We start from the raw sequence: 27,393 nt of genomic DNA, 5'->3' as shown, positions 1-27,393 counted from the left end.
GATGAATGGATAAAGAAGATGTGGCACATATATACAATGGAATATTACTCAGCCATAAAAAGAAATGAAATTGAGCTATTTGTAATGAGGTGGATAGACCTAGAGTCTGTCATACAGAGTGAAGTAAGTCAGAAAGAGAGAGACAAATACCGTATGCTAACACATATATATGGAATTTAAGAAAAAAATGTCATGAAGAACCTAGGGGTGAAACAGGAATAAAGACACAGACTTACTAGAGAATGGACTTGAGGATATGGGGAGGGGGAAGGATAAACTGTGACAAAGCGAGAGAGTGGCATGGACATATATACACTAACAAACGTAAGGTAGATAGCTAGTGGGAAGCAGCCACATAGCACAGGGAGATCAGCTCTGTGCTTTGTGACCGCCTGAAGAGGTGTGATATGGAGGGTGGGAGGGAGGGAGACGCAAGCGGGAAGAGATATGGGAACATATGTATATATATAACTGTTTCATTTTGTTGTGAAGCTGAAACTAACATACCATTGTAAAACAATTATACTCCAAAAAAGATGTTAAAAAAAAAAAAAGAAAAGAAAAATTAAGGAAACACTCCCATATACCACTGCAATAAAAAGAATAAAATACCTAGGAATAAACCTACCTAAGGAGACAAAAGACCTGTATGCAGAAAACTATAAGACACTGATGAAAGAAATTAAAAAAAAAAACACAAATGTAAACTGTTGCCAAATTTCCACCATAGGGATATTAGTTCACTTGATAAGAAAACAACTTTTGGAGCCAATTTATTTTACCATTGACACCTAACTGTAATTAATTACCTTCAAGTCTGTTTTGTTTTTCAACTGAGATGAAATGAGAAATATAATGAGTCTGCTGAATTCAAGCTCATCACTAGGTCAAAAGCCAGGCTGGGGCTTCCAGACAGTTCCTGAGAGTTCAGCACTGAGAATTCCAACTGCCCCTTTATTACTCACCTGCCTACCTGCAATAAATCAGGCTCAGAGTTAAGCCCACACTGACAGCAATATCGCACAATGACCATTTCTTATGATTCCTTGCCTTTTCAAAACTACTCATGGTGCCAAAAAAGTTCTATTTTATCAGAGGACTACATTTCCAATGTATTCAAATGTTACCCAAAATGCTTAACTCTTCAAACCAGTATCATATGTTTTTTTCTCCCTGTTGCTTCCTATGCACCTGGGGTATGTCTTTCTATTTGGACAAGAGAATTCTCATCTCAGATCTTTTTGGATATAAAGTTTATAGTGCCCCTTTCAAATCCTCATTGAAAAAATGAGAATAGTGAAGTAATCGCAGGACCCACTCCCTACCCACACCGTGCTCAATTGCTAATCAGTTTCTTTCCTGTTCACCCCAAAGCCGCAGGTTAGCAGATGCAGAGAGCCAGAATGAGGCAGGGGGAGAGCCCCAGAGGATCTCATCAGGTGAGTGTGACCTGGAGAAAGGAACAAGCATTCAGTACTTTTATGTAAGTTTTTTTTTTTTTTTTTTTTTTTCTTTTCGGTACGCAGGCCTCTCACTGCTGTGGCCTCTCCCGTTGTGGAGCACAGGCTCCGGACGCGCAGGCTCAGCGGCCATGGCTCACGGGCCCAGCCGCTCTGCGGCACGTGGGATCTTCCCAGAACGGGGCACGAACCCGTGTCCCCTGCATCGGCAGGCGGACTCTCAACCACTGCGCCACCAGGGAAGCCCAAGCATTCAGTACTTTTGAGGAAGGAGTTTTCAGGATAAAAGTCAGGAGTACAAAACTAAAACCCAAACCACAGCCAAGTAAACATGTGAACAAACTGAGACAGGCTGGTACCTGGGACCTGGCACCCTTTGCTGCAGCGCTTGTAGCTTGCTAAAGGTCTCTCCTCCAGCAACAGAATACAAAGAAACTTTAAGGGACTAAAAATAACTGCATGCACAAGCAATTGGGACAAATTATGGACAACAAGATACAGAAAGACCAAAAACCCAACTGCCACTTCTGAAGAGCGGGAGCAAAAGCAGGGGGTCAGGGGCAAAAGCGGGGTACTGTTCATGCACCGTGCACACAACACCACCTAAGTAGTGGGCAAACCACCTAAGCTACCCCTCCGGCCGACCTTTGGACCTGCCCCTACCCTCACCCCATATAAGGGACAAGCTCCCCCCACCCTGAGGGAAGCAAGCAAGGGAACCTGTTACTTGCTCTCACTCCCACCCCCCAGCTGCAGCAAGGGCCCCAGTAAAGCCTTGCCTGAATTTCTTGTCTGGCTTCTTATCAATTTCTATTGATTAAAGAAGGCCAAGAACCCTGGTCAGTAATAAAACCACAAGGCCAAGTTCATGAGATGACTGATTGCCTCCAGGTTGTTTTTTTAAACACTGGACAGCCTAAAGAGCACTGACTCTCCCCCCCAGGATATTAATGGGGAAAGGATCAAGTATTTGACACAAACACACAGGGAATGTGCAGTGCTTTGTCAGATTCTTCTATTTTAAATATCCTTGGCAAATAAACGAGAAGGAAGCTTGGTGGTGAAAAGGACGGTATCTCTTATGGGAGAGAGAGATTCAACCAGGCAACATAAAAGTTAGAAAATCAACCCCTCTCATAAATGTTGATAGATCAAAAAATCAGGAATGTGCTTTGGTTGTGATGTTTGGGTCTATATGACACACCTATTATGGATCAAACACTTAGAGATGCTGCAGGTTCTTCAAAGAAACAGAACCAGCTCCATGCTCCTCTTGTCTTATGCAAACTATAGTTGTGGAAACAGAAAGAGAACATTTTTTAAAAGGCAGAACAGTGTATTATTAGGGGCTAAGTGCGTGGTTAGAAATGCTCTATATAAAAAAAGAGGTGGGCAAGCACAATGTAAAGTCAGTGTCAGCCCTTTCTTTGATCTGGGTCCTGATTTAGGGTCATACGGATGAAAAACTCAAATCCTATACATTCACCTCTTCTTTTGGTGCCTCAGGACGGGAGCCTAATCGCAAGCCAACAGTCGTGGGTGATATACACATGGGTGCAAAAATGTGAAGACTTCTGTTTGAAGACTTTGGTTAGTGGAAACTAATCATCACTGGGCTTACGTTTTGTTTCCCCAAAAAGTGACTGGTATCATTTGTTTTGTGGGCAATTACCCTTAGGGAGCAGGAAAATGTATCTGCCGCTTCTGTGGACCCATGTGCTACCCCACAGAGCCAGACATAGGAAGGACAAGCTGCTTGGTAGAATCACATGAATTCTTCCCTTTCTAAAAATATTACTTTCTGGCATAAAACACTTTCCCAAGTGTGGCTCAACTTCGTCACACAGCCCAGCGATGCAGAGCTGGGATATTCAGCACGTCCTGCTTCCCACCAGCTGGGTCCCCAGGGCTCACACCTGCGCAGTAGGGCGGCTCAGTCACAAAGAGCTCAGTGTCCCAGAGAGGAGGCTGGGAGGCTGGCAGTCTCCACGCCCTGCTGCGCTGCAGCCTCCAGAATCTGTCATCACTTCACAACGCTGCACAGCAGAGCTCCTTCTGCAGCGCTTCAGTCCATCTGGCTTAGGAAACATTCTCACTTCTACGAAACCATCATTTCCTGAGCGGATTTCTTTTTTGGAAACATCATTAAATAAAAACACAAAAAGAGAAAACAGTCACTGTTTCTTCTTTGCCTAACCCATGTCTTTGTATAACATCATTAAAGAGAAGCAGTGAGCCTCCTGTTTAGGGAGGGCACATTGTAGAGTCAGGGAAAGTAGAGGCACATGGGGTCCCCCCCCCACTTTTTAAGCATCTCAGATCTGACACTAACTTGGCTTTGTTTTACCGTTTAAGACAGAAAGAGTGAGTATCCAAACCAGCGTTTTATTAACTTTAAAAGTCAATGCTCCTTTTGGATAAATGAAACAAGGACAAGAAATCCATCATGGGGTGGGGTCCCGCTTCTCACTGGCGGGGGAGGGGAGGGATAACCCTTTATGTTTTTCCACAGCCCAGAACATTCTCTCAAATGTTAATTTCTGTAATTGGCACTGTAATAGGGAAGAACAAATCTGACTCCATATTGGATCTGTTTCTTCTACTTTAACCTTTGTATTCTATTGCTTTTGCTACGAGTTAAGAATGTTGCCTGGAGCCTGAAATATAGCCCATTCTCAAGGCTGTGACCTTTAAAGGTATAGCACTTTTCCATTCATATAGAGATAAAAAGTTGCAGAACAGAGAATAACATTTGTCTTGTTGGAGGTTTACAGGAACACCATGGCCTGACCTACGTGGACAGATGCAAGAACAAAGGATTCCAACACCAAGGAGTCTGCAACAACCAGCCACACCCCCTCCCCCCTTTAGTATAAACGGAGCCTGAATTCTAATTCAGGTAAGATGGTTCTTTGGGACACTAGTCCACCTTCTTCTCCATCTGCTGGAGATTCCAATAAAGTGGCTATTCATTGCCCCAGCAATTAGTCTCTCAATTTATTGGCCTTTCGTGCAGCGAGCAGTCTGAGCTTGGACTCAGTAACAGCATGGTAAATAATAAATATAAAATATAACACTTAGTATTCAAACTACATATCCCTCTCCCCACATAGCCATTGAGAATCTCTGCTCTGAAAGGCCTTAAATGCTGTTTCTAATCAGTCCAATAAATAGAACCATTTAAAATATAAAACGAGGGACTTACCTGGTGGTCCAGTGATTAAGAACCTGCCTTCCAGTGCAGGGGATGCGGGTTTGATCCCTGGCCAGGGAACTAAGATCCCACATGCCGCAAGGCAACTAAGCCCACACACCGCAACTACGGAGCCCGCACACTCTAGAGCCCGTGTGCTGCAACTAGAGAGCCCACGCCACAACTAGAGAGAAGCCTGCGCACCACAGCAAAAGTTCCCACATGCCGCAATGAAGATCCCACGTGGCACAACTAAGCCCCGACACAGCCAAATACATACATACGTACATAAATAGATAAATAAATAAAATAAAATGTAAAATGAGCTTCCTGCTCCTCAAATGACCAAATTGTATTTACTTTTAATCCAGAGTTTCCCAAAACAACATTACATTCTAACCATTCCACTGTACCAAAAAAGCAGACTTTCCATTGTACAGGTTTTGTACAGGTGAAATCTCATCACTGGTCAGCCCTGGGAAATACACCACAATCAGAAAGATTCCCCTGAAAGCTTGGTAATTCTGTGTTTATGAAAAGATAAACAAGCACTGCCAAATGGAAATTTTAATTTGAATGAGCTGAGGGGCTAGCTTGAAAGAAATCATGGTGAAAACTGAGAGATGGGCAGAAAAACTGGTTAAGTGTATCGGTGAGTTTTTAAGCCCTTTTGTTTCCAATTCTCCTTACATTTTCATCCCACTGAGCAAACAGAAGCCAACAGAAAAGGCTTCCTACAAGAACCCAGCAGCACATCTCCCCACCCGTGAAAATTACCACCAGCCTTTCTCTTCTGTTCCTGGGGCCAGCTTTCCACCTGGGCAGGAGGTCCCAGCCCCACTCACCTACCAAATACTCAGCCCAGCAGGTCTACCTTCTTTCCACAAGCAATGTGACTCTCCCATCTTAAACGAAGAAGGTAGCCCTTCTCCTGACCCTCCACTTCCCTGCCAGCTACTGACCATTTTCCTGCTCCTCTGTGTAGCAAAACTGTAAACCATTATCCACCTCTTACCTCTAATTCCTCTCCTCTCTCTCTCTCTTTTTTTTTTTTTTGCGGTACGCAGGCCTCTCACCGTTGTGGCCTCTCCCGTTGCGGAGCACAGGCTCCGGACGCGCAGGCTCAGCGGCCATGGCTCACGGGCCCAGCCGCTCCGCGGCATGTGGGATCTTCCCAGACCGGGGCACGAACCCGTGTCCCCTGCATCGGCAGGCGGACTCTCAACCACTGCGCCACCAGGGAAGCCCTCCTCTCTCTTTTTAATAGACTTTACTTTTTAGAGCAGAACGGTTCACAGCAACATTGAGTAGAAGGTACAGAGAGTCCCATAAACTCCCTGGGTCTACACAGCCACAGCCTGCCCCGTAACCAGCATCCCCCATCAGAGTGGTACATTTGTTACAACGGATGGACCTACACTGACATATCATTACGGCCCAAAGTCCAGAGTTTACCTTAAGGTTGACTCTTGGTGTTGTACGTTCTATGGGTTTTGACAAATATATAATGACATGTATCCATTATTATAGTATCACACAGAATAGTTTCTCCTTGCCCTAAAAATCCTGTGTTTCACCTATTCACCTTTCCCCCCCATCCCCTGGACACTACTTTTTGCTGTCTCTGTAGTTTTGTCTTTTCCAGAATGTCCTATAGTTGGAATCATACAGTATGTAGCCTATTCAGATTGGCTTCTTTCACTTAGCAATATGTATTTAAGTTTCTTCCACATGTTTTCATGGCTTGTTGGCTCATTTCTTTTTAGTGCTGAATAATGTTCCATTGTCTGGAGGTTTCACAGTTTATTTACCCATTTACCCACTGAAGGACACTCTCTCACTGTCTTCTGAATCTTACTCCGGTTGGGCTTTCACCCTCACCAACTCACTGACCTTGCCCTTGCTAAATCCAGTGGCCAGTCTCAGCCTTCACCTATTCATGCCTCCTTGCAACAGTGCTAGCACTGATCACCTGACCTCCAGGCCACGGCAATCACCTGCTTTTCCTATGACATCACTGATCACCTCTGAGGCTCTCTCATTTGTTTCCTCCTCTTTCTGATCTCTAATGTGGGACAGCCCAGACTCACACATCCCAACAGCTACTCAGTATCTCCACTTGGCCATCACACAGGCATCTAAACTTAACACATCCATAGCTGAGCTCCCAACCTGCTTCTACCTGGGTTTATCCCCTCAGCTAGTGGCACCTGCACCTCCACCTCACTGTGACTGAAGCCAAAAGCTCTACAGTCATGCTCATCTCTTCTTGGTCCCTTTCACCCACATCCAATCCATCAGCAAACCCTACAAATGGTTCTGCCATTAAAGATGTCCGTATTGGTCCAATTCTCACCATCCCCCGCTCTACTACTGTGGTCCAAGTCACCAAAATCTCCCTGCCCATCACAGTAATGGTCCTCCAACTGGTCTCCCTGATCTGCCCAGCCTCATACACTCTACTCTCCAAACAGTAGCACAGTGACCCTGCGAAAACAAGTCAGATGGCGTTTCTCCTCTGCTTCAAATCCTCCAGTGGTGCTGTGCCTCATTCTCTCACAATAAAACCCAAGTCCTTATTATGGCCCATATGGCCCTACCTGATGTGACCCCCATATCTCTCTAATTTCATCTGCTACCACACCCTGCTTTTACTCAGCTCTAGTCACACCAGCCCCCTAGCTCCATGACAGGCTCAGTCCTGACTCAGGGCCTTTGCATGTGCTGTCCCTGATACCTGGAATGGCCTTTCCTCAATATCCATTTGGCTGGCTTACTCACCCACTTCAGGTCTTTATTCAAAAGTGGCCTATTCAGAGAAGCCTCAGCAAGCCCCCTTATATAAAACATCAATACTCTCCTCAGTGCAAACCTTGTGTCATCCTTCTCTGTTTTACTTTATTTTTCCTTAGCACTTAGTTTATGTAAAAAACTTTATAAATTTGTAAGTTACTTATATTGATTATTATCATTTGTCCTTTCTGGAATGTATATCCCATGGCAGGAATTTTGGTCTACGTTGTTCCCTGATGTCCCTGGGCCCGTGAGCCATGGCCGCTGGGCCTGCGCGTCCGGAGCCTGTGCTCCGCAACGGGAGAGGCCACAACAGTGAGAGGCCGGCGTACCGCAAAAAAACAAACAAACAAACCAGGACTGTCAGAGCACTGGAGTTTGAGTCCCACACTCCACTCCCAACTGTTTCCAGTTAAACAGGACATTTACATTCACATCTTTAAGGCTATAGGAGAAACTAAGGGCCGCCCTGCTGTCCACAGTTTAATGATAGAAGGAAGCAACGTTAGTGAGAGCAGTTTGAACCGAAAAAGCAATTTCAAAATGTAAATATTCTATGGGCTTCCCAGGTGGCGTAGTGGTTGAGAGTCCGCCTGCCGACGCAGGGGACACGGGTTCGTGCCCCGGTCCGGGAAGATCCCAGGGCGGCTGGGCCCGTGAGCCATGGCCGCTGAGCCTGCGCGTCCGGAGCCTGTGCTCCGCAACAGGAGAGGCCACAACAGTGAGAGGCCCGCATACCGCAAAAAAAAAAAAGTAAATATTCTTACTGAGTGCTTATATTTCCTATTGTATCCTGATCTCATTCATTGTCACTGCTGAACACTGGTCTTTACAATTTCTTGTACCCAGCAAGTACGCAGTAAATGAATGAATGGAACTATCGTTTTGTTGTGTACTGGTCTATTCTAACTCCCCCTTCACAGTACTAAAAGCTAAACTGGTTTTCCCATTAATTAGTTCCTTAAAAGCGAACTGGTTTTCCCTACCATTAACAAGGTTGGGTGTTTTCTTCGTATATCATGTGCTTCTAGCATCACCACATTTCAAATTGTTTCCCCACCCTCAAACAAAAACAAACAAAAAATATATCCCCCAAAAAACAAAACATGGAATTTTAGACACTGGAAACTACCAAAATGTGTCTCCTTTTCAGACTGACCTTAAACACTAAGTAAATTTAATCTTTTACAGGGTATTATTCAAGATTTTAGATAAATCAGCCCCACAATTTTGTTCTCCTACAGAGAAGGATCAAATGGGCCTCCAAATTCTGTCTTACAAAATTAGCAGTTTAAGGAATGCAGTAAAGTAAATATTCTCAGATTCAAGAATATTTCTTAATTCCTCAGAAAATCAAACATTAGGTTTAATGAGCCATCAACATTTTCCAAGTATATTATGTTAATCTGGCTTTTTAAATTGTACTGACCTACATGAGAATGCCCTGGGGAAGAGCCCTAATATACAAACTCTAATGGAGTTTTCCTCTTAAAATGTTAATTTTTGTTACATACTTTTACTGTTTCATACCTGACCGCAGGTGCAAATAACAAGTCCATCTATTGTACAGTAGATTTCTAAGGGTCACAGAATGAAGCTGTATTGCTTGTAACGTCCTCTCCACTCCATGCTTCTCAAGGATCCCACAGCTATTTTCATACAATTCACTCATTGGCAATGGATACAATTTTCATTGAAATGACACATGGAATCAAACCAAAGTTAACAATAACCTAACCTTTGTATGGGCCAAGGAGGAAGCTCTGACGCAGAGCTACAGGTAGACACTGGACACTGGAAAGACAGGTTTCAAAACATTTCTGAGAATAGAGAATATGGCCACTCAGCTCATATCTTCAAAGGCAAAGGCTGTTTAAAAGATGAGAAGCTTCCAGAAGCTAAGTTCTGAGAGCTGAACTGCAAAGGAACCCAATATGGAAGAAAAACTGGAGGACAAAGAAAGAAGCTGGCACGTCAGGACACTGTAACAGTGAATTGCTTCTGGGAAAAGGTACAAACCCAGGATAATCAGAAAGGGTGACTGAGACCACCAAGATTAGTATGTGTACAGCAGAAGCACCCAGTTAAGTGCAAGACAAAGAAACCACATCCTGCGCGTGGCCTGCTGGATGTGGTCAGCAAGCAGTAGTAATTACCGGAACCACGGAACCAGATCCCCTGGTGAAGTCTAAGCAGCAAACAGAGGACAAATCATTGCCAGGAGAGCCTGCAGCAGTGTCTCCACTGGATCTCGACAGGGACTGCAGGCAGTTAAAAAAAGGGTGAGCTCCAGTATTGTAAGATTATGAAAAAAATGGTCCCTTGAGGCTTCTCGTCCATGAATTGACCTTCTCATCCTACCTGGTCAATAGTACAAACAAAACATTCTCCTTGATATAATCAGGTGGTTTGCATGTCACAACTTATTAGTTTCAAGTTACAGCTGAAATTTTTAGGGAAAAAATGTAGGAAACAGGGCAAGCATGTCCATGTAAAAGTGAATTCATGCAGAACATAACATGAGAGGAATTATTAACTTTGGCAGCAGGCTTGCGGGGAATGAAGAGAACATTGCCTGAAGTAAGCAGACAGAGCACATATTAACTGCTGCTGAGCCCGTCAGCAAACGTCCCGCTCCCACTTAGGACACAAAGCTATGCTTTCCTCTTCCAACGAGCACAGCAGCACACATGTATTGACAGAACCAGGGTACCAGGGTCATGGCATCTTGGGCAGACACTGTCTGGTTTGTGGGGCTGGAGGTTAGAGTTGGTTTTCAGGTCCAGGGCCAGGTTGAGCTATGATCCCTCTCCAGGGACTAGGACAGGGTTCTGCCCGCATCAGAGGGGATCGAACCAGAAGACAGGCTCAGTCACTAAAGCTTCTGGATGACACACTCTCTCTACCTCTGCATTTAACGAGAAATGGAGAGTTACCTGCTGGGGAAAAGGCTGAACCCATCGGCCTTTAACGAGCGCACACACAGGAACGACCCCGCTGTGCGAGAAGTGTGAGGATGCTTCTTTGGGAACATATCGCTAAGATTCTAGCCCAGCCTCACTGCACAGGTGAGGGGAAAAACAGGGAGGCTGGAAAAACTCAGAAGCAAAGGAATCATCTCACTGGGTTCCTGCATGCACACACCTTTTAAAACATGCGTGGACAGATGAAATTGAGTGGCTTTATTGCACTTTTAGGTAGAAGGGAGAGTGGCTTTCAAAGCCATCATGTATGGGCAGGAAGGAATTCAATTAAATTCACGCTGAGTTAACGCGCTGCATGCTCTCTTCAATGTACCAGGGCACAGGCTAATTTTTTTCTGCTTTTGAACTGGTAACTTAAAACCCTACTCATTAAGGAGAAACATAATGAGATGGGCCCTAATTAAACTCTGTGTCTTCGAGCAATGATTCTCCTCTTACCCAATAGCTAAACAGACATCAGCTAGCCAGCATGTGACACGCTCTCGTGGGCATATACCCTGGTGTGGTATCCGGCTGGTTGGAAAGGTATCCAGTTGGATTACTATGATAATCAGTAACCATCACGCCTTTTAGAATTATGAATTCCCAACACTGGTAGAAATAAAACAGACCGTGGATGGTGCAAAATTCTCCCGGCCAGAGGTAACACATTTTTTTTTTTCCTAATAAGCTTCAAGAAAGCTTATTAGAATGGAAGTAAGGGTGAAATTATTATAAGGATAACATTTAACCTATTCTAATTTAGTCTTTTGGAAATGCCTGAGCCCTGCCTCTCACCTGCTTCAGGGGAGCTCTGTATCACTTTTCTGCGGGGCTCTTACTGCCCTGAGAGTACATCTGACCAAGGAGACCTTGGGGCAGGGGTAGGGTCTAACACTGAAATTCACCAGGGTGGATTCTCAGAGGTTAGATGGCAGATTCTTTTTTTTAAATTAATTTTTATTAGAGTACAGTTGATTTACAACGTTGTGTTTCAGGTGTACAGCAAAGTGGATCAGTTATACAAACATACATCCCCCCTTCTTTAGATTCTATTCCCATATAGGTCATTACAGAGTATTGAGTAGAGTTCGCTGTGCTATACGGTAGGTCCTTATTAGTTATCTATTTTATATACAGTAGTGTGAATATGTCAATCCCAATCTCCCAATTTATCCCTCCCCCGACCCCTTTCCCCCTTGGCAACCGTAAGTTTGTTTGGGCAGATTTTTATTTATTTTATTTATTTATTTTTGGCTGCATTGGGTCTTCGTTGCAGCGTGTGGGCTTCTCATTGTGGTGGCTTCTCTTGTGGAGCACGGGCTCCAGTAGTTGTGGCTCATGGGCTTAGTTGCTCCATGGCATGTGGGATCTTCCCGGACCAGGGCTTGAACCCGTGTCCCCTGCATTGGCAGGCGGATTCCTAACCACTGTGCCACCAGGGAAGTCCTAGATGGTGGATTCTTAACCACTGCACCACCAGGGAAGTCCCTTGGGCAGATTTTTAAGAGAATTAAACACCTGATCAACTTCGCTTTGCTTTTCAACATTTCCACATATGGGAATCTCTCTCAGACTCGCCGAGGAGCTGTGGAAATACCTCGGCTACGAAAACAACTGTGCACATGTGGGTTCAACACAGAACACACTTCTTGAGTTCACAGCTTTCCAATGAGGTAGCAAGAAGGAAAAGGAGACTTTGCTAGTGTGATCACGTTGTGTGGTTAAAAATAAAAGTCACATCTGATGAGGAAGAAAACAGAATAAGACCGCGAATTTAAAGATGTACACTAAGGGGTGTCTTTGCCTCAAAGCAATTATGAGTTTTCATACAGCTGTTCTGCCATCCCAGCTTCCTTGTGAAGAAAGGATCTGGAATACTGGCTGCCCTTGAAGCAAAAATGAAGACTAGCAGATTAAAGCGAAGCCAGACATCCTTATGCTGAGTCTGCGCACTAGGGAATCCTCTTGAATGATTATGAAATGCAAAGAACCGCATGTATAATACGCGTGTTTCTTTTAAAGTCAGGAGCTTGGTCACTCAGGAACGGGGCTGAAGTTGAGATCTTAGTCTGTCCAAAGAGAACTGACTTAGAGCCAAGTACAAGTATACACGTGATCTGGGGAATGGCTATATTCTACCGACTTTGAATTTTTCAACACTATTTAGAAATGCTCCTTTGTAACTAAATGACATACTAACTACGAGAAACACTGATTGCCACAGCCTGGAAAGCTTGTTCATCATCCTGGGGCTGAAGCCACGAGAACTTGGGGGGAGGGACCCAGCTCGCCAGAGCCTCCCTGCGTCCCCCAGAAACACACCAAAGTCTGGGGTCTGGGCAACCCACAAACGGGTGAGGAGGTAAAGGAGAACAGGCCTGGGGTTGTTTCCGGCCACATACACACCCGGCAAGAACTTGATCAACAAGAGCAACACGGTGATCCACGTTAATCTCATGGGGGTGTGGGCTGTGAAATTCTCGGTACGCCAGGCCATGGTGATCTCCCTTATCCCACTGCCCCAGGGCCTAGGAGTCCCCATTTATGTCCACTTACGGGCTCTGTGTGAGCTCTTCCTGGGGCCCTTCCCCACCCCATCCTGCAACTCTCCATACTCTGGTGGTCCTTTGGGCACTTCTGTCTCTTCTTCAGTGCAAGCTACCTGTGTTTGAATGACTGCAAAAGCCTCAGAGCCATGGTCCCTACCTTTAGCTTCCCTCCTCTTAAGCCAGTCTGCAGGCCGGACTGCTCATCATAGCGCAGGCTCAGGAACCTGCAGTGGCACCCTATTACCCACAGAGTCATTCGCAAACTCTGCTTCCCACATTCGAGGCCCTCGCCTCTACATGTCCATCTCTTCAGCGGCTCACCCACAGGTGGCTCTGGGCTGGGTGAGGCTGGCATCCCACGCTCTCTCGAAGGCCAGGCTCGATTCCTCTTTGGGTACCAGTGCTGAGCACACGTGAGGCTTCTCTGAGCACCCACCCTGGTCTCCCCTGCAAAATCCTGCAGCTGCCCCCAGGGCCTCACACAATTCAGCACTTAGGTATCTATCTATACCCCATACAGCTGTTTATGTATTAGTTTACCCTCCGCAGCTGGACTGCAGCCTTTTCTTTTTTTTTGGCTGTGCTGGGTCTTCATTGCAGCACGCGGCCTTCTCTGGTTGTGGCGATCAGACTCCAGAGCGCGTGGCCTCAGTAGTTGCGGCACGCTAGCTCTCTAGTTTTGGCCCAAAGGCTTAGTTGCCCTGCAGCATGTGGGATCTTAGTTCCCTGACCAGGGATCGAAATGGCATCCCCTGAATGAGACGGTGGATTCTTTTTTTTAATAAATTTCTTTATTTTTGGCTGTGTTGGGTCTTCGTTGCTGCGTGCAGGCTTTCTCTACGTGCGGCGAGTGGGGGCTACTGTTCATTGCGGTGCGCAGGTATCTCATTGCGGTGGCTTCTCTTGTTGTGGAGCATGGGCTCTAGGCACGCGAGCTTCAGTAGTTGTGGCTTGCGGGCCCAGTAGTTGTGGCGCACGGGCTTAGTTGCTCCGCGGCACGTGGGATCTTCCCGGACCAGGGCTCGAACCCGCGTTCCCTGCATTAGCAGGCGGATTCCTAACCATTGTTTCACCAGGGAAGTCCTAGATGGTGGACTCTTAACCACTGGCCCACCTGGGAAGTCCCTGGACTGCAGGCTTTTTGAAGTCAGTGGTTATCTCTTTCAGCCTTTTTTTTTTTGCAGTACACGGGCCTCTCACTGCTGTGGCCTCTCCCGTTGTGGAGCACAGGCTCCGGATGCACAGTCTCAGCGGCCGTGGCTCACGGGCCCAGCCGCTCCGCGGCATGTGGGATCTTCCCGGACTGGGGCACGAACCTGTGTCCCCTGCATCGGCAGGCGGACTCTCAACCACTGCGCCACCAGGGAAGCCCCAGATGATCTTTTAAAATAGTAGATGTTCAGCCAGAGCTGCTAGGAGAACGAATGCAGGCTTAGATCGTGTTCCATAAACTACTAACAGAAGTTTGCATTTTTATCGCTGTCGTTGTCAATTTCAGTTTGTCCTTTCCATCTTTAAATATAAGATGCATCAGGGAGGCGGGGCGCACAAGGCGGAAGACTGCTGGTCCCCTTGGCGGGGGTGAGGCTGGGCCTCCGCTCCCCGCGCTGGGCACTGCATCTGCATCACTGGCCAGTGGCTGTTTTGCTGCCATGGCTCAAGTCACAGCACAGGTGGCAGGTAGGTCGTGATGTGGAGGCTTCTCTCCCCACTCATAACTTCTCAGTGGGGCATCTGACACCCAGGCAGCTGCAGAACAGCCTCTCTGGCTGCTTTAATTACCTTAATCCACCTAACACCAGTCTTTAAATAATTGAGTGCCTGGGCAACCGGTGTTCAAACATTTGAAGAATTTTAGTTAGAAGAAGGTTTTAACCTTTTAATTCTAGTTTCAAACACTCTGCTTTCCTTCCCGTTACGTACAAGCGGAGGCGACATCAAAAACAAAACAACATTTGAGGGCTTCTCTGGTGGCGCAGTGGTTGGGAGTCCGCCTGCCGATGCAGGGGGCGCGGGTTTGTGCCCCGGTCCGGGAGGATCCCACATGCCGCGGTTCCGCGGTGCGGCTGGGCCCGTGAGCCATGGCCGCTGGGCCTGCGCGTCCGGAGCCTGTGCTCCGCAGTGGGAGGGGCCACGACAGTGAGAGGCCCGTGTGCTGCAAAAAAAAAAACCACACACACACAAAAAAACAACATTTGAGAAAAAGAAGAGGATGCTTAGACCATGGACGGCCATGAGCAGGGAGCTGTACAAATGGGATCATTTCAAGTGGTAATTTGGCAAAATTAAAAAAACAAAATACTCTGAGGAAATGAAAATTACTCAGGTGGTTTTCTGAGTCACATGATAATTTTCCCATTTGTTACAAACTGTAAATGTGTTAATTTGAAACTGACAGACTCTGAAAATGTCTAGATCCCTTGTGGGAAAAACAAAAAACTCATGTTTTCTTATTTACTTCCTAAAAATAGAAGCGACCTAGATTGATTCCTTGGTAACTTTAATGTTAGCTGCTCCTTTAAAAAAAGTATACCAAAGATATTTATTTATTGTTTTTCTTTGGACAAAATATAAATTTTACATTGAACTATATCAAATGCTAAATATACGATTGTTAAACTTAAGAAAATATGAAGCAAACCCTTCTGCCCTTTCCCCCCCAGTTTCCCACGCAGCCTTACATAATACTAAAGTAGAAAACAATATGACAGTTTAGATGCTATTTCTTAGCTTGGAGGTTAAAGCACAGAGTTTAAACTGTGGTTAAATGCATTCATCAAAGGGCAACTCAGCCCAGAGAACTCACATTTTCAATCTGAGTACCTTTCCCTCTTTTCTATTTAAGGACACTCTCTTCCTCCTTCAAGGACAAGTTCAGATATCACCCCTCAAAAGCCTTTAACCTCTGCAGTCAGATAAATGATGCATGTGATGTTACCTGAAATCAAGGCCCTCTGAACAAATGGAGGCAGTTACAGTCTCCCCAGGCCACCACACTGGGGTGAGTGTATGCTTTGTGGAGACCCCTGGACACCCAGTAGGGATCTCAAGTTCAACAGGCCCACATCTGAGCTCCACCCAACACCCGATCCTTCCCCAGCTTTCCCTCCGTCTCCACACGGCCAGGGGCTCTGACCAAAAACCTAGGGGGGGGGGGGTCCCTCTTGACCACTTTGTGTCACAAGTCACAACCAATCCATCAGCAAACACTGTTGGTTCTATCATCAATACATACCTGAAATCTGACCACTCTCACCACCTATTTCCACTGCCCTTTACTAAAAATCTCCCAGTACTCTCCACCTTGCTGAGAGAACAGCCAGATGCTCTGCAGTGGCCTATGACATCCTCCACCACGGGTCCCATCACTCCCCCTCTCACTGGGATCCAGCCACAGTGGCTTTCCAGCTGCCCCTCCAACATGGGGACCCGGTCCTGGAACACAGTTCCCCAGATGGCTATATAATGGCCTCCCACCTCCTTCAGCTCTTTACTCAAATGCCATCTCCTCAGGAAGGCCTCTTTTGGTTTCCTCATCAAAGACCACCCTCCTGGACCCCACCCTGCCCCAAGCACACACTAATACATGCTCCTTAGCTCCTTGGTTCCCTCTGCTGCAGGATGTTTCTCCTTAGGAGATTTATCCCCATGGTACGTACTATGCATTTAGCTTAGTTATCTTGTTTCCTGCATCTCTCCCCCTTCCAGATGGACACATCCAGGAAGGCAAGATCCCCAAGGGCCCAATAAACACTGGCTTAAGAATCCCTTCGTCCTTCCTTTAGATCACCTAGGACCCTTCACAGGGCACTGAGTGGACATGAGGCACTCAGTTACAACTGCTTTTATACTGTGAATAAAAAATACTGCCTGCTATATATCAGTAAACAATGCTGCAGCCATCAAGCCTTCACATTACAGCCGCCTGATCGTGCATCCTGAGACTCAGGATTAGAAGCACAGGACACTGGCCTCAGATAGCTGAGGTGCATATCAAAGGAATGAATTCAGTGAGCCCAGACTTTGCATCTTCCCCTACATAGAAAAGCACCAAATTCCTTAACTTGAGAGGTCCGGTTTTCCTTAATTAACAGTAATCTCTTGATGTTCTGACTACCTGGTCTCTGTTGCAAAAACTCCTCTATATCCTGGCTCCCCCTATGCCTTTTCAGAGCAGTCCCTCAGTTATCTGAGATGCTATGTCCCAAGCTTGAAGTCCTCAGAATGTCGGCCAAATAAAACAAAATTCTCAACTTTTAGGTTGTGCAAAATTTTTCAGTTGACAATATGAATAACTTCAAAAGTTATTAAAGCAATTCGGGCCTCTGTCTCTTCATCACGGCAATGGGATTATGTCTAAGGTCTCTTGAAAATGGAGAACATCTTTAGAACCTTCCTCATTTTCCAGAAGAGGAAACAAGATTCCCAAGTGTGAAGATATGTGCCTTAAATTGCACTTAATGAGGACCTACTGAGTGCTGGGGATGGGAAGGGAGGCTGAGAATGTGCCCAGACTCAGGGCCGCTCTTGCGAGAGGTCAGATAGGAAAACGAATGATGTCAGTACAAGGTGGTAAGTGCTGTAACATTAGAATGGACTGTTCCAACATAAGGCAGTACACAAGGCCTTATGGGAGCCACCAGGCAGAAGGCTCACTGATCAGACTGTGCCGCAGACCAAACAATGAAAACCAGGGTCTGAATAAACCGCAGGAGGCTTCCAGAAAGCTGAGTGGAAAGGGGACTGAGGCATCGACTTGATTAAACAGCTTAACTCGGGTCACGGTGCCACCAAAGCAGTAACAAGGGCCGGACATTATCATCAGAGCCTCCAGATCTTATTCTCATGTGCAATCTATGGACCCCATTCAAGGCAAATGAAAACTAGCATTTTTTATTTTGTGTGCTTTTGCTGTCTCTGCTCTGCACCCATTAGCCAGGGTTATACTGACACTGCATGAACTGGGTCTCTGAGTTCCCCGGGAGCTTTCTGCCTAAAGCTCATCACCAGGTATCAATCCACCAGGCTTCAGAGGGCAGGCTTTGATTTCACAGAGCAAAGTCGACCTGAGCCCGAGGAGCCAATGCAAACAGTTAGACTCTGATCTGGGATTGAGCATATGGGAGCCAATTAAAAAACACTGCCCATGGGCTTCCCTGGTGGCGCAGTGGTTGAGAGTCCGCCTGCCAATGTAGGGGACACGGGTTCGTGCCCCGGTCCGGGAAGATCCCACATGCCGCGGAGCGGCTGGGCCCGTGAGCCATGGCCGCTGAGCCTGCGCGTCCGGAGCCTGTGCTCCGCAACGGGAGAGGCCACAACAGTGAGAGGCCCGCGTACCGCCAAAAAAACAAAAAAAAACAACAAAAAAAACACTGCCCATGTCTAACATAACCCAATTAATCTCTTTAATATAAGAATTGATTCTGTTTTACCAGTTCAAGAGGAGAAACATGAACACAGCTAGAAAATAACAGACAAGCCCTGCTGGTCTGATTCATGCTCAGGGAGAGAACCACACAGCCCTTTCAGATACAGCCCCTCTATACCTCCAACCCCCCTTCTTTTTTTTTTTTTTTTTTTTTTTCCTTTCTCTCTTTCTCGTTTTTTTTTTTTTTTTTTTTTTTTTTTTGGCATACCATATCATTTCATTTATATGACATTCTAGAAAAGCTACAGCAAAGCAGTCATCAGTTTCTGACTTTGGGTAGAAGAAAGTGACAAGAAAAGAGCATGAAGAAACTCTGTAGGGTGATGGATGTATTCTCTAGCTTGATGATGTTGGTGGGAAAATTCATACAGCTGTGTACTTAAAAAGGATATATTTTCCGGTACGAAATTACACCTCCATCATCCAGATTTAAAACGAACAATCAAAACAAAGAAACTTATTGGAAAAGAGCAGAGAGACCCATGAGAGTCAAGCAAAAGTACGGCATATTCCTTGAAAACTACAGAATATAGTTTTTATTTGTTGAAAGTGTGGAATAAGAAAGCCGGCAACTCCCCATCCCACTTTCGTCATTTTGACCTCTGGTCAGGGGCACAGCCCTGCCCGGACAGAGAGTGGCCACAAACTCTGAGGACAAGGAGTTTACCCAGAAGGAACAAAGAAAGTCAGAGCACCAACTGAGTGAAGGAGAGAGAAAGAAACATCTTGGAGGTGAAGACGACGCCTCCGAAGTTGCCCACTTTTCGATAGAGAGACAGCCTTTGCCTCGTGCCAGTAAGAGGCGGTATGATCACACACCAGTCAACGGAGAAGCAAAGCATCTCAGTCTTTCACAGATTTGGCCACAGTTGGGATCGAATGATGACATCTCTTAAGAATAAAATCTAGCACAGGGCACTCTAACTACGCCAAGGAGACTGTACCGTGTAGACACCGTCTCTGTGCCTGAAGCCAGCTTGTAGTAAGTTGACCCACGTGAGCTGGACATTGGTATGGGTTAAAACGGTTGAGCATTAGCAATTCCACTTGCTCCAGACTTCCAGCACTCTACTCCTCCATGTTGGTGCTCTGCCCCAGTAGTGCCATAAAACTACTTGTCCTGAAAGGTACCAGACTTCCCCCTAGGCTACTGGGATAACTGGAGATTGTATTCTTGACAAGACTTACAGTTATATCACAAAAGCAACACACATTTTCTTTCAAGATACATTCATTTATAACAGTACAGTATGTCCCAGGTGCCATGAAACAGGCACAGATAACAGCATATTTATAGTCTTGGGAAAAAAAACCATTCAAAATACTAAAGAACTGATGTTCTATAGACAGCTATGGGTTTACACATTAAACACTAATATCTACTCTTTGATCATTATTGGATGGAAATGTTTCTAGAATTCATCACACACATCTGTGTTTTCTTAAACAGAAGCATGTTGACGTACTGTTCTCGGTATTTCAATTATCAATTCAATATATTTCAATTATATCAATTACTGGACTGTGTTCTAAAACAAGGATGTCCAACCCAATCCAGGCAAATGAAATTGTTGGCTGCAACAGTAAAGACCTTAAAAATTATGTTTGTGCTCCTATATTTTTGGGGGAGGGGTGGAGGGGTTATTTGTACAACTAAAAAATAATTACCTGAGTAATTCTGTATTAGTTTGCTGGGGCTGCCATTACAAAGTGACTGGGTGACTTGAACAAAGAAATTTATTTTCTCCCAGTTCTGGAGGCTGGAAGTCCAAGATCAAGGTGTCTGCAGGGTTGGTTTCTTCCGAGGCCTCTCTCCTTGGCTTGCAGATGGCCACCTTCTCACTGGGTCCTCATTTTAACTTAATCACCTCTTCAAAGGTCCTACCTCCAAGTATATAGTCACATGTTGAAATACTGGGGTGAGGACTTCAACATCTGAATCTGGGGGACAGGAGTCATCCCAAAACAACACCCTATGCCCAGACACTAGGTAAAACTCAAGTTCTTAATTCAGACACGTCTGGATTTAAATCAAGGCCAGTCACTTCTAACTCTGTACCTAGTTAGAGAAGTCACTCAAGCAAAACTTCTGTCCCAGCCTCTGTAAAGTTAGGATAATGACACCTACACCGCATCACTTCCTGACACAGAAGGTAATATATGGAAATACTGCCTAGCACACAGTATCATTTTATTTCCCTGGTTTTTAAGGTATGTGTCTTTTCATGACCTTTCTCTTAACGTTTGCCTGGAGCTGCGCCTTTCCTTTTTTCATTTTTTAGGGGCTTGAAAACCAGATCATTGAATTTGTCAGAATTAAATGTAAAGGCTCAAAATCAAGACCAAAGGCTCTCCTGTGAATAAACAGTGCAAACTTCTGCACGTGGGATGTCAGATCTCTCTTCTGGCTGATAGAGTTTGCTTGTCTGCTTCTGGCGGAATTTCCTTCCTTGTTGTCATTTCTGCTCCAGATATAATATAGTATTTACTGCACATTTTAGATAAGGTAATCCCAACACGAAGTGTAGCTCTGTCACCATTAAAAAAAAAAAAAGAAAAAAAGCAGAGTGTCACAGATTTGACCAAAAAGTAGTGACACATCCTATAATAAACAATCATTTGTTCTGGAAGAGGCTATGGGTGGCAGTGCATAATTTAAGTATTGCACAAAGAAACCTGAGGGAGCTAAACTGTCTTCTAGAAAGTTTTCCAAAAGGAAGTAAGGCACTTAGAACTCCTCTGACTTAGAGTTCCTTCCAAGCATCACTTTAAGGAGGGGTTGGCAAACTTTTTCTACAAAAGGCCACACAGTTAATATTTTAGGGCACATGGGCCTCTAGCTTCTGTCACAACTCTCAGCTCTGCCACTGGACGTGGAAAGCAACCATAACACAGAAGCAAATGGGTGTGTGGCTGTACAGCAATAAAATTCGTTCACGGATGCTGAAATGTGATTTCCAAAAAACTTTAATGTGTCAGGAAGTAATGTTTTCCTTTTGACTTTTTTTCAGCTATTTGAAGATATAAAAACCATTCTTAGCTGGGGACACACAAAAATAGGTGGTGGGTCAGATTTGACCCTGAAGCCATAGTTCACCCACCCCTATTCCATTCTAAGAGCTCAATAAATATCTGTTGTTGGTGAAAATACACTTCTCCTTCTGAAAATAATCTGAAAACTAAGGATCCATCAGGCACCTCCCATGACCTTTTCCCGCCGTCTTTTTTTGAAAACTGCCAATGCTGCCGACCTGATTAACACAAAGCCCATCAGAAAACAAGCCAAATTAAGTTCCTTTTCTGAGCCCTTTAAATGAGAGTCTTAAAACAGCTCTTCATAACGAGGGACAAGGCAGCATGCCTGCAAATGACAGAAACGGGGACTGAGCAATCGTGTGGACCCCATACTCATAAAGCAGCAAAGGTCATGGCAGATTTAATCACATATACATACAAAAAATGTATATTTTCCCCACCCACCATCATGATAGAGCCTTGCTTAGGGGGATGAATACCGAAGCAAATATGTAGTAAACTGACGTGACAAACTGTTCTTTTTCTTTTATTATCAATCCCAGAAATACAAAATCAGTTTAATTAATATAATTAAATATATTATAGCATATGAAAGATAGAAAGTTAAAAATCACAAAATTATGTCATTAGAGAAAAAGCATTTGTCAACAAGCAAAACTCTTTCATAGTAAAAATGCTCAGTAAACACTTAATAGAAGAGGATTTCACCCTGATAAAGAGAATATATGCCATTTCATTTTGCTGATTATTTCCTTTGTGTAGAAGCTTTTGAGTTTGATGTAGTCCCACTTTTGTATTTTGGGCTTTGCTACCTGTGATTTTCATGTGAAATCCAAAAAATATTGCCACGACCAATGTCCAAGAAGTTTTCCTTATGTTTTTTGAGGAGTTTTACAGTTCTAAGTCTGTGTTTAAGTCTTGCTTACAAATGGAATATTAGTTGGCCATAAAAAAGCAGCAAAGCTTGCCATTTGCAGCAACATGGATGGACCTGGAGATCATCATACTATGTGAAGCAAGTCAGACAAAGATAAACATCACTCGATATCACTCAAATGTGGAATCCCATTTAGAAGACGATACAAATGAACTTATTTACAAAACAGAAACAGACCCACAGATCCTGAAAACAAACCCATGGCTACCAAAGGGGAGACATTGGGGGGAGGGACAAATCAGGAGCCTGGGTTGAACATACCCCTTGGTTCTTTTTCAAAAATTAGCATAGGGCTTCCCTGGTGGCGCAGTGGTTGAGGGTCTGCCTGCCGATGCAGCGGACACGGGTTCGTGCCCCGGTCCGGGAAGATCCCACATGCCGCGGAGCGGCTGGGCCCGTGAGCCATGGCCGCTGAGCCTGCGCGTCCGGAGCCTGTGCTCCGCAACAGGAGAGGCCACAACAGTGAGAGGCCCGCGTACCGCAAAATAAATAAATAAATAAAATAAAATAAAATAAAAATTAGCATAGCTTTCAGCAAAACCTTTTCACTCCATATAAACTTTTTTTTTTTAAACATCTTTATTGGGGTATAATTGCTTTATCCATATAAACTTTTAACCTTGTGTTAAGTACTGAAATTTATGTACATCGAACATATCACATAGCATATCGAACATATTTGTATATTTAAAAATTATTATAAAGACAACTATCTAAACACCATCTAAATTACAAAATGTAACACACTAGTAACTGAGAAGACACATATGAGACCCTCCAGAATAACACTCCATCCTGCCATTTTATTAGTAACTACCCTCTAGATGTCTGTAGTAATCATTTTTATACATATCATATTGTTGTTGTTTATGGTTCCCTTATTTTAGGTAAAATTTACGCATGGTCAAATGTACAAATCCAAAGTTCAAAATTCAATGTATCTGGATAAATTCATACTCCGGTGTCAACTACGGTCCTATCAATAAGCAGATTACTTCCATCACCCCAGAAATTACTTTTGTGCTCATTCCTCATTCAGAATTATCCCCTAGTCCTTACCTCTCTTCCACTGTATATTTCACTAGATGTTAAGTTTATTTATTCTAGAACATCACATAAATGGAATTACAGACTAACACTTTTTTGTATTTGGCTTTTGCTCAGAATATTGTACATGAAATTCATACCCGTTTTGGACAAACTGTTCTTAAGAATGAATGAGATTGCTCACCATTTTATATGGCTACTGAAGAAAAATTATCTTACTCTCCAACTCACCTAGGTATTATTTCTTTAATCCTTGAAAAAAAAAAATCACAGTTATGTGGGAAATACCCACATGTATAATAACCTCCTTTTCTTTTTATACAGCCCTGCACTCTGAAAAGGTAAAAGTGGACTGCAATTTCTTCCCTGCTCACGATTTCCATGTAGTCGTTGCTGTAGATCTTTTTATAATCAAGAAGTAAAGAGATGTTCAATTATTTGCTGGAAATAATTCAGAGTCCTTGGCAGAACAAAGAATGAAGAGAACATTGCTGAATTACCAACTTAAGGCTTCTTCCAAACAGACCATGAAGGAAGACTTTACCCAGTTCTTTCCAGAAATGGAAGTTTGTACTTTCTGGGAGAAGATTCTGCCATCAGTGAGTTCGTGTTCCTGTGTTATAACCATGACTACCAAGAACCGCAAATTTGTAACGCCCATTGTTACCATTCTGGCCAAGCCAGGGGTTGACTGCACTGATTGACGGGGTGACAATTATCTCAGTGAGTTGCCATCATCCGCGGTTTTTAAAAAATTACAGCTGGCGGGGGGCGGGGTGGGGGAGTGATGAATTGGGAGATTGGGATTGACATATATACACTAATATGTATAAAATGGATGACTAATGAGAACCTGCTGTGTACAAAAATAAATAAAAGTCAAAAAGAAAAAAAATTACAGCGTGTCTAATATCTACCTGAAGAGAAGCATAAACCACTATTCCAATTCATTTGAGTTGCCTGGTACTTTTCCAGAAAATATTTTTCTAGCAATGAAGTACCCTAGATTGACCCTAACAATCACCTGATCCTCTGCCACAAAACCAGTAACACATGCAACATCAAACATGTCACAAGATGGGTCAATATAAAACCGAGAAAAGAGTATCTATGATTTAAAATAAAATTCTACATTTTTATTAACATTCTATCTGGATTAATAAATTTTATTCTATCAATGACAAGAATTCAATGATTTGCTAATTTTACAAACCAAGAAGCAAATGTTTTTCATCTAGTTTATCCTTAAGTGCCCCCTTGCACTGATTTCCTAAATGAACTCTTGTTTTGCCTGAATACACACTTTCTTAGGAACTACAATGCAATCCGAATACCAATAATGAGACATCTTTCCCCACCTTTTTTTTTTTTTAACAAGAACTTCAGATTTTCCTAGTTGCAAAAGGGGAGGGAGGGAATCTGGGAAAGAATTGTCTGTTCAAAATGTAAAGTCATATTTTTGACATTTAATCAGGTGCATCTGATGTTGAGATTATACAAGAGCTGCGTCAGTGATGGAAAATCCTACCCAGGAGCAGCAAACCTGTTCTTTTCCTCATAATACAGTTCTTACTCCTGTTCCATCTTTATAGTACCGTTATTTAGAAAGTACTAAAACTTATCATCATTCTCCATAATATTTTCACAACATTGTGACCTAGTTGTAGACCTTCTGCAGCTCAGTGAAACCACTTACTTCTGCAGAGAAGAAATGATTCCCGATTTAGCACAAACATACTCCAAAGGAACGACAAGGTGAGTTCTAAAGGATCTAAGGAACAGAGTGAGGTAAAGAGAGTGAAAGCGGGACTGGTCGGGAGAACAAAAACCAAAGAGCAGCCTTGGAAAAGTTAAAAAGTAAGATAACAGGTCTGTCTTAAGGCTACTTTTAGAAAACGTCACAATACAAAGTAGAGTTCTACTTCTGTTTATTGCAGGGCAGACTCCTGTCAGTTTAGTAATTCACCCCACACTTCTGAGTCACAGTATTACATGAAACCTGGATAGTCTACCATTACTCATTACCAAATAATTAGCAGAACTGGGTTTAACCCAAGGGGATTATAAAGAAATAATCCCTGGGAGGCGACGGGGAGAAGGCAGAATCCGAGAAACACAAGTTGATTCGCCTGTAAAGGTGGGGGGATGGTGTACTGCACGTCCTGGCAGGGAAATCACGAGGCCCAGGTTCCAGGACGACACCGGCAACCAGGAAGCGTGTGACCTTGTGGAAGCCAAGATGGACTGTTCTAAGAACTGACCTCATGGATAGAGGCGGGACGGCGCGCCGGATGCTCTCTGAGACCACTTGCCAGGGTCCAGATCCCAATGGATAACACCTGCCCCTCAGGTGTATACGTGCCTCGCTTAGCCACGGCTGGGACAACTTAGCCTGCTCCGTCCAATCTGGCACAGTTTCGGCGCCCTGGGGCGTGGGGCCGGCCTCCTCCCGCCCCCAGGACATCCTCCATCCGTGAACGTCCTGCCGGGTGAGCGGTGCGGGCGAAGTGGCGCTTAGGAGTTGAAGGGTGGCCTCGCACACGAAAAGTTGAAAAAAAAATGCTGAATCAGGGTGCCCCCATTTTGCCGGTTCACGGGCAATCGGATGCTCCCTTCCCTCAAACCTCCTCCCGCTCCGAAAAGAAACCGGATTGGCCTGTGCGCTCAGAGGTCACCTGCGAAGAGCAGAGCGCTGTCACTCGGCTAACCCTAAAACGGCCCCCACGACAGAAAACAGCCGAAAACACCACTGCATCATCCGAAGAGAGGCCCCTTCCGGAAGGTGACCTTTTAACGCGTTATCCTTCGGTTCCGCAGCCTCGGCCGGATGGGATGGGAGGGAGGGAGGTGAGCGCCCTGGGAACACCGGAGAGTTTCCACCAGCCACGGCCTCGCCGCGCGCTGGCCAGGACGGTACAGACTCCAAGCGGACGTTCCGGTGTAGGATGTCGCGAACTAAAAACCGCAGCCCGAGGGACCCCTGCAGCCGCCCAGGCCGAAGGGTTAGGGACCACGATCTAAGAGTTCCGGGCGGCCACCCCCGAGTCGCACTCTGAGGCCACCTCGCCGGCTTCCGGCGCCGCGGAGCCGGTCCCCAGTGATCAGAGCCGGAGGGGCCCGGGGATAGAAGGAGGAAGGCGGGGGTGTGGGGGGGGCGGATCAGGGAGCCGATCGGGGATCGGGGCCGGGGGCGCGGGGCGGGCCTCCTACCTGTGGTGGAGAGCACGGTGCTGGCGAAGAACAGCGCGGAGGTGAAGTCCCAGTTCCAGTTGCCCGAGGCGTTGCTGAGCACCGACACGCCATAGTTGCTGGCCTCCAGCACCCGGCCCAGGAACTGCTCGAGCTGCGGCTCGGACAGGCACTCGTGCTCCTCCAGGAAGCGCCGCTTCAGCTTGCGCAGCTCCTGGCGCAGCAGGTCCTCGTAGGGCAGCTCCACCGACGAGAAGACCACGGCGCCGAAGACCAGGTAGAGCAGGTAGCCGAGCACCAGGAAGCCGAAGCACCAGGCCGAGCGGTGCCGCTCCACCAGGCGCACGCACGAGCTGCCGGCCAGGGACTGCAGCATCTTCTCCGCCGCCCGGCCGCGAGGCCCGCGCCGCAGACCGGCCCGCCGCCCGCCCGCTCCGGAGAGCTTCTTCGCCTTTCTTTTCCTGTTTCCTTTTGCAAATAGAAAAAACCCAGATGATGTGGCGCTGACGTGGTGGCCGGTTCAGGTAGCCGGAGAGTCGCCCGACATCGCCGAGCAAACTTGCAGGCTGCGCGGGTAGCTGGGCGCGCGGCCGGGGAGCCCCCGCCCTTGACTCCTCCCCGCGGGCCGCCCGGACCCCGCCCCCCCCACCTCGCCTCGCGGCGCCTCCGGCTCCCCGCCCGGGTTCCCCGTCCCAGCCCGCCCGACCGCCCGGCAGGCGGAGTGGGAGGGAGTGTGTGCTTGCGTGCGTACTTGTGTGTGTGTGTGTGTGTGTGTGTGTGTGTACACACTTCTGT

The 27,393-nt window shown here is 45.6% G+C and overlaps 1 protein-coding gene across 1 annotated transcript in view; it reads right to left on the bottom strand.

The window, feature by feature from the left end:
• The window catches only part of KCNK1 (potassium two pore domain channel subfamily K member 1), a 57,093-nt gene extending 30,071 nt beyond the window's left edge, over nt 1-27,022 (bottom strand). The window contains exon 1 of the mRNA XM_007466994.1: nt 26,620-27,022. Coding sequence (XP_007467056.1) covers nt 26,620-26,974 — 355 coding nt within the window. The 5' untranslated portion in view covers nt 26,975-27,022. The remainder of the gene's footprint in view (nt 1-26,619) is intronic.
• Between the last annotated feature and the right edge of the window lie 371 nt (nt 27,023-27,393).

The sequence above is a fragment of the Lipotes vexillifer genome, unplaced genomic scaffold, assembly GCF_000442215.2.
Source record: "Lipotes vexillifer unplaced genomic scaffold, Lipotes_vexillifer_v1.1 scaffold410, whole genome shotgun sequence".
Lineage (NCBI taxonomy): Eukaryota > Metazoa > Chordata > Mammalia > Artiodactyla > Lipotidae > Lipotes > Lipotes vexillifer.
This window is presented reverse-complemented; position numbering and strand designations above follow the sequence as displayed.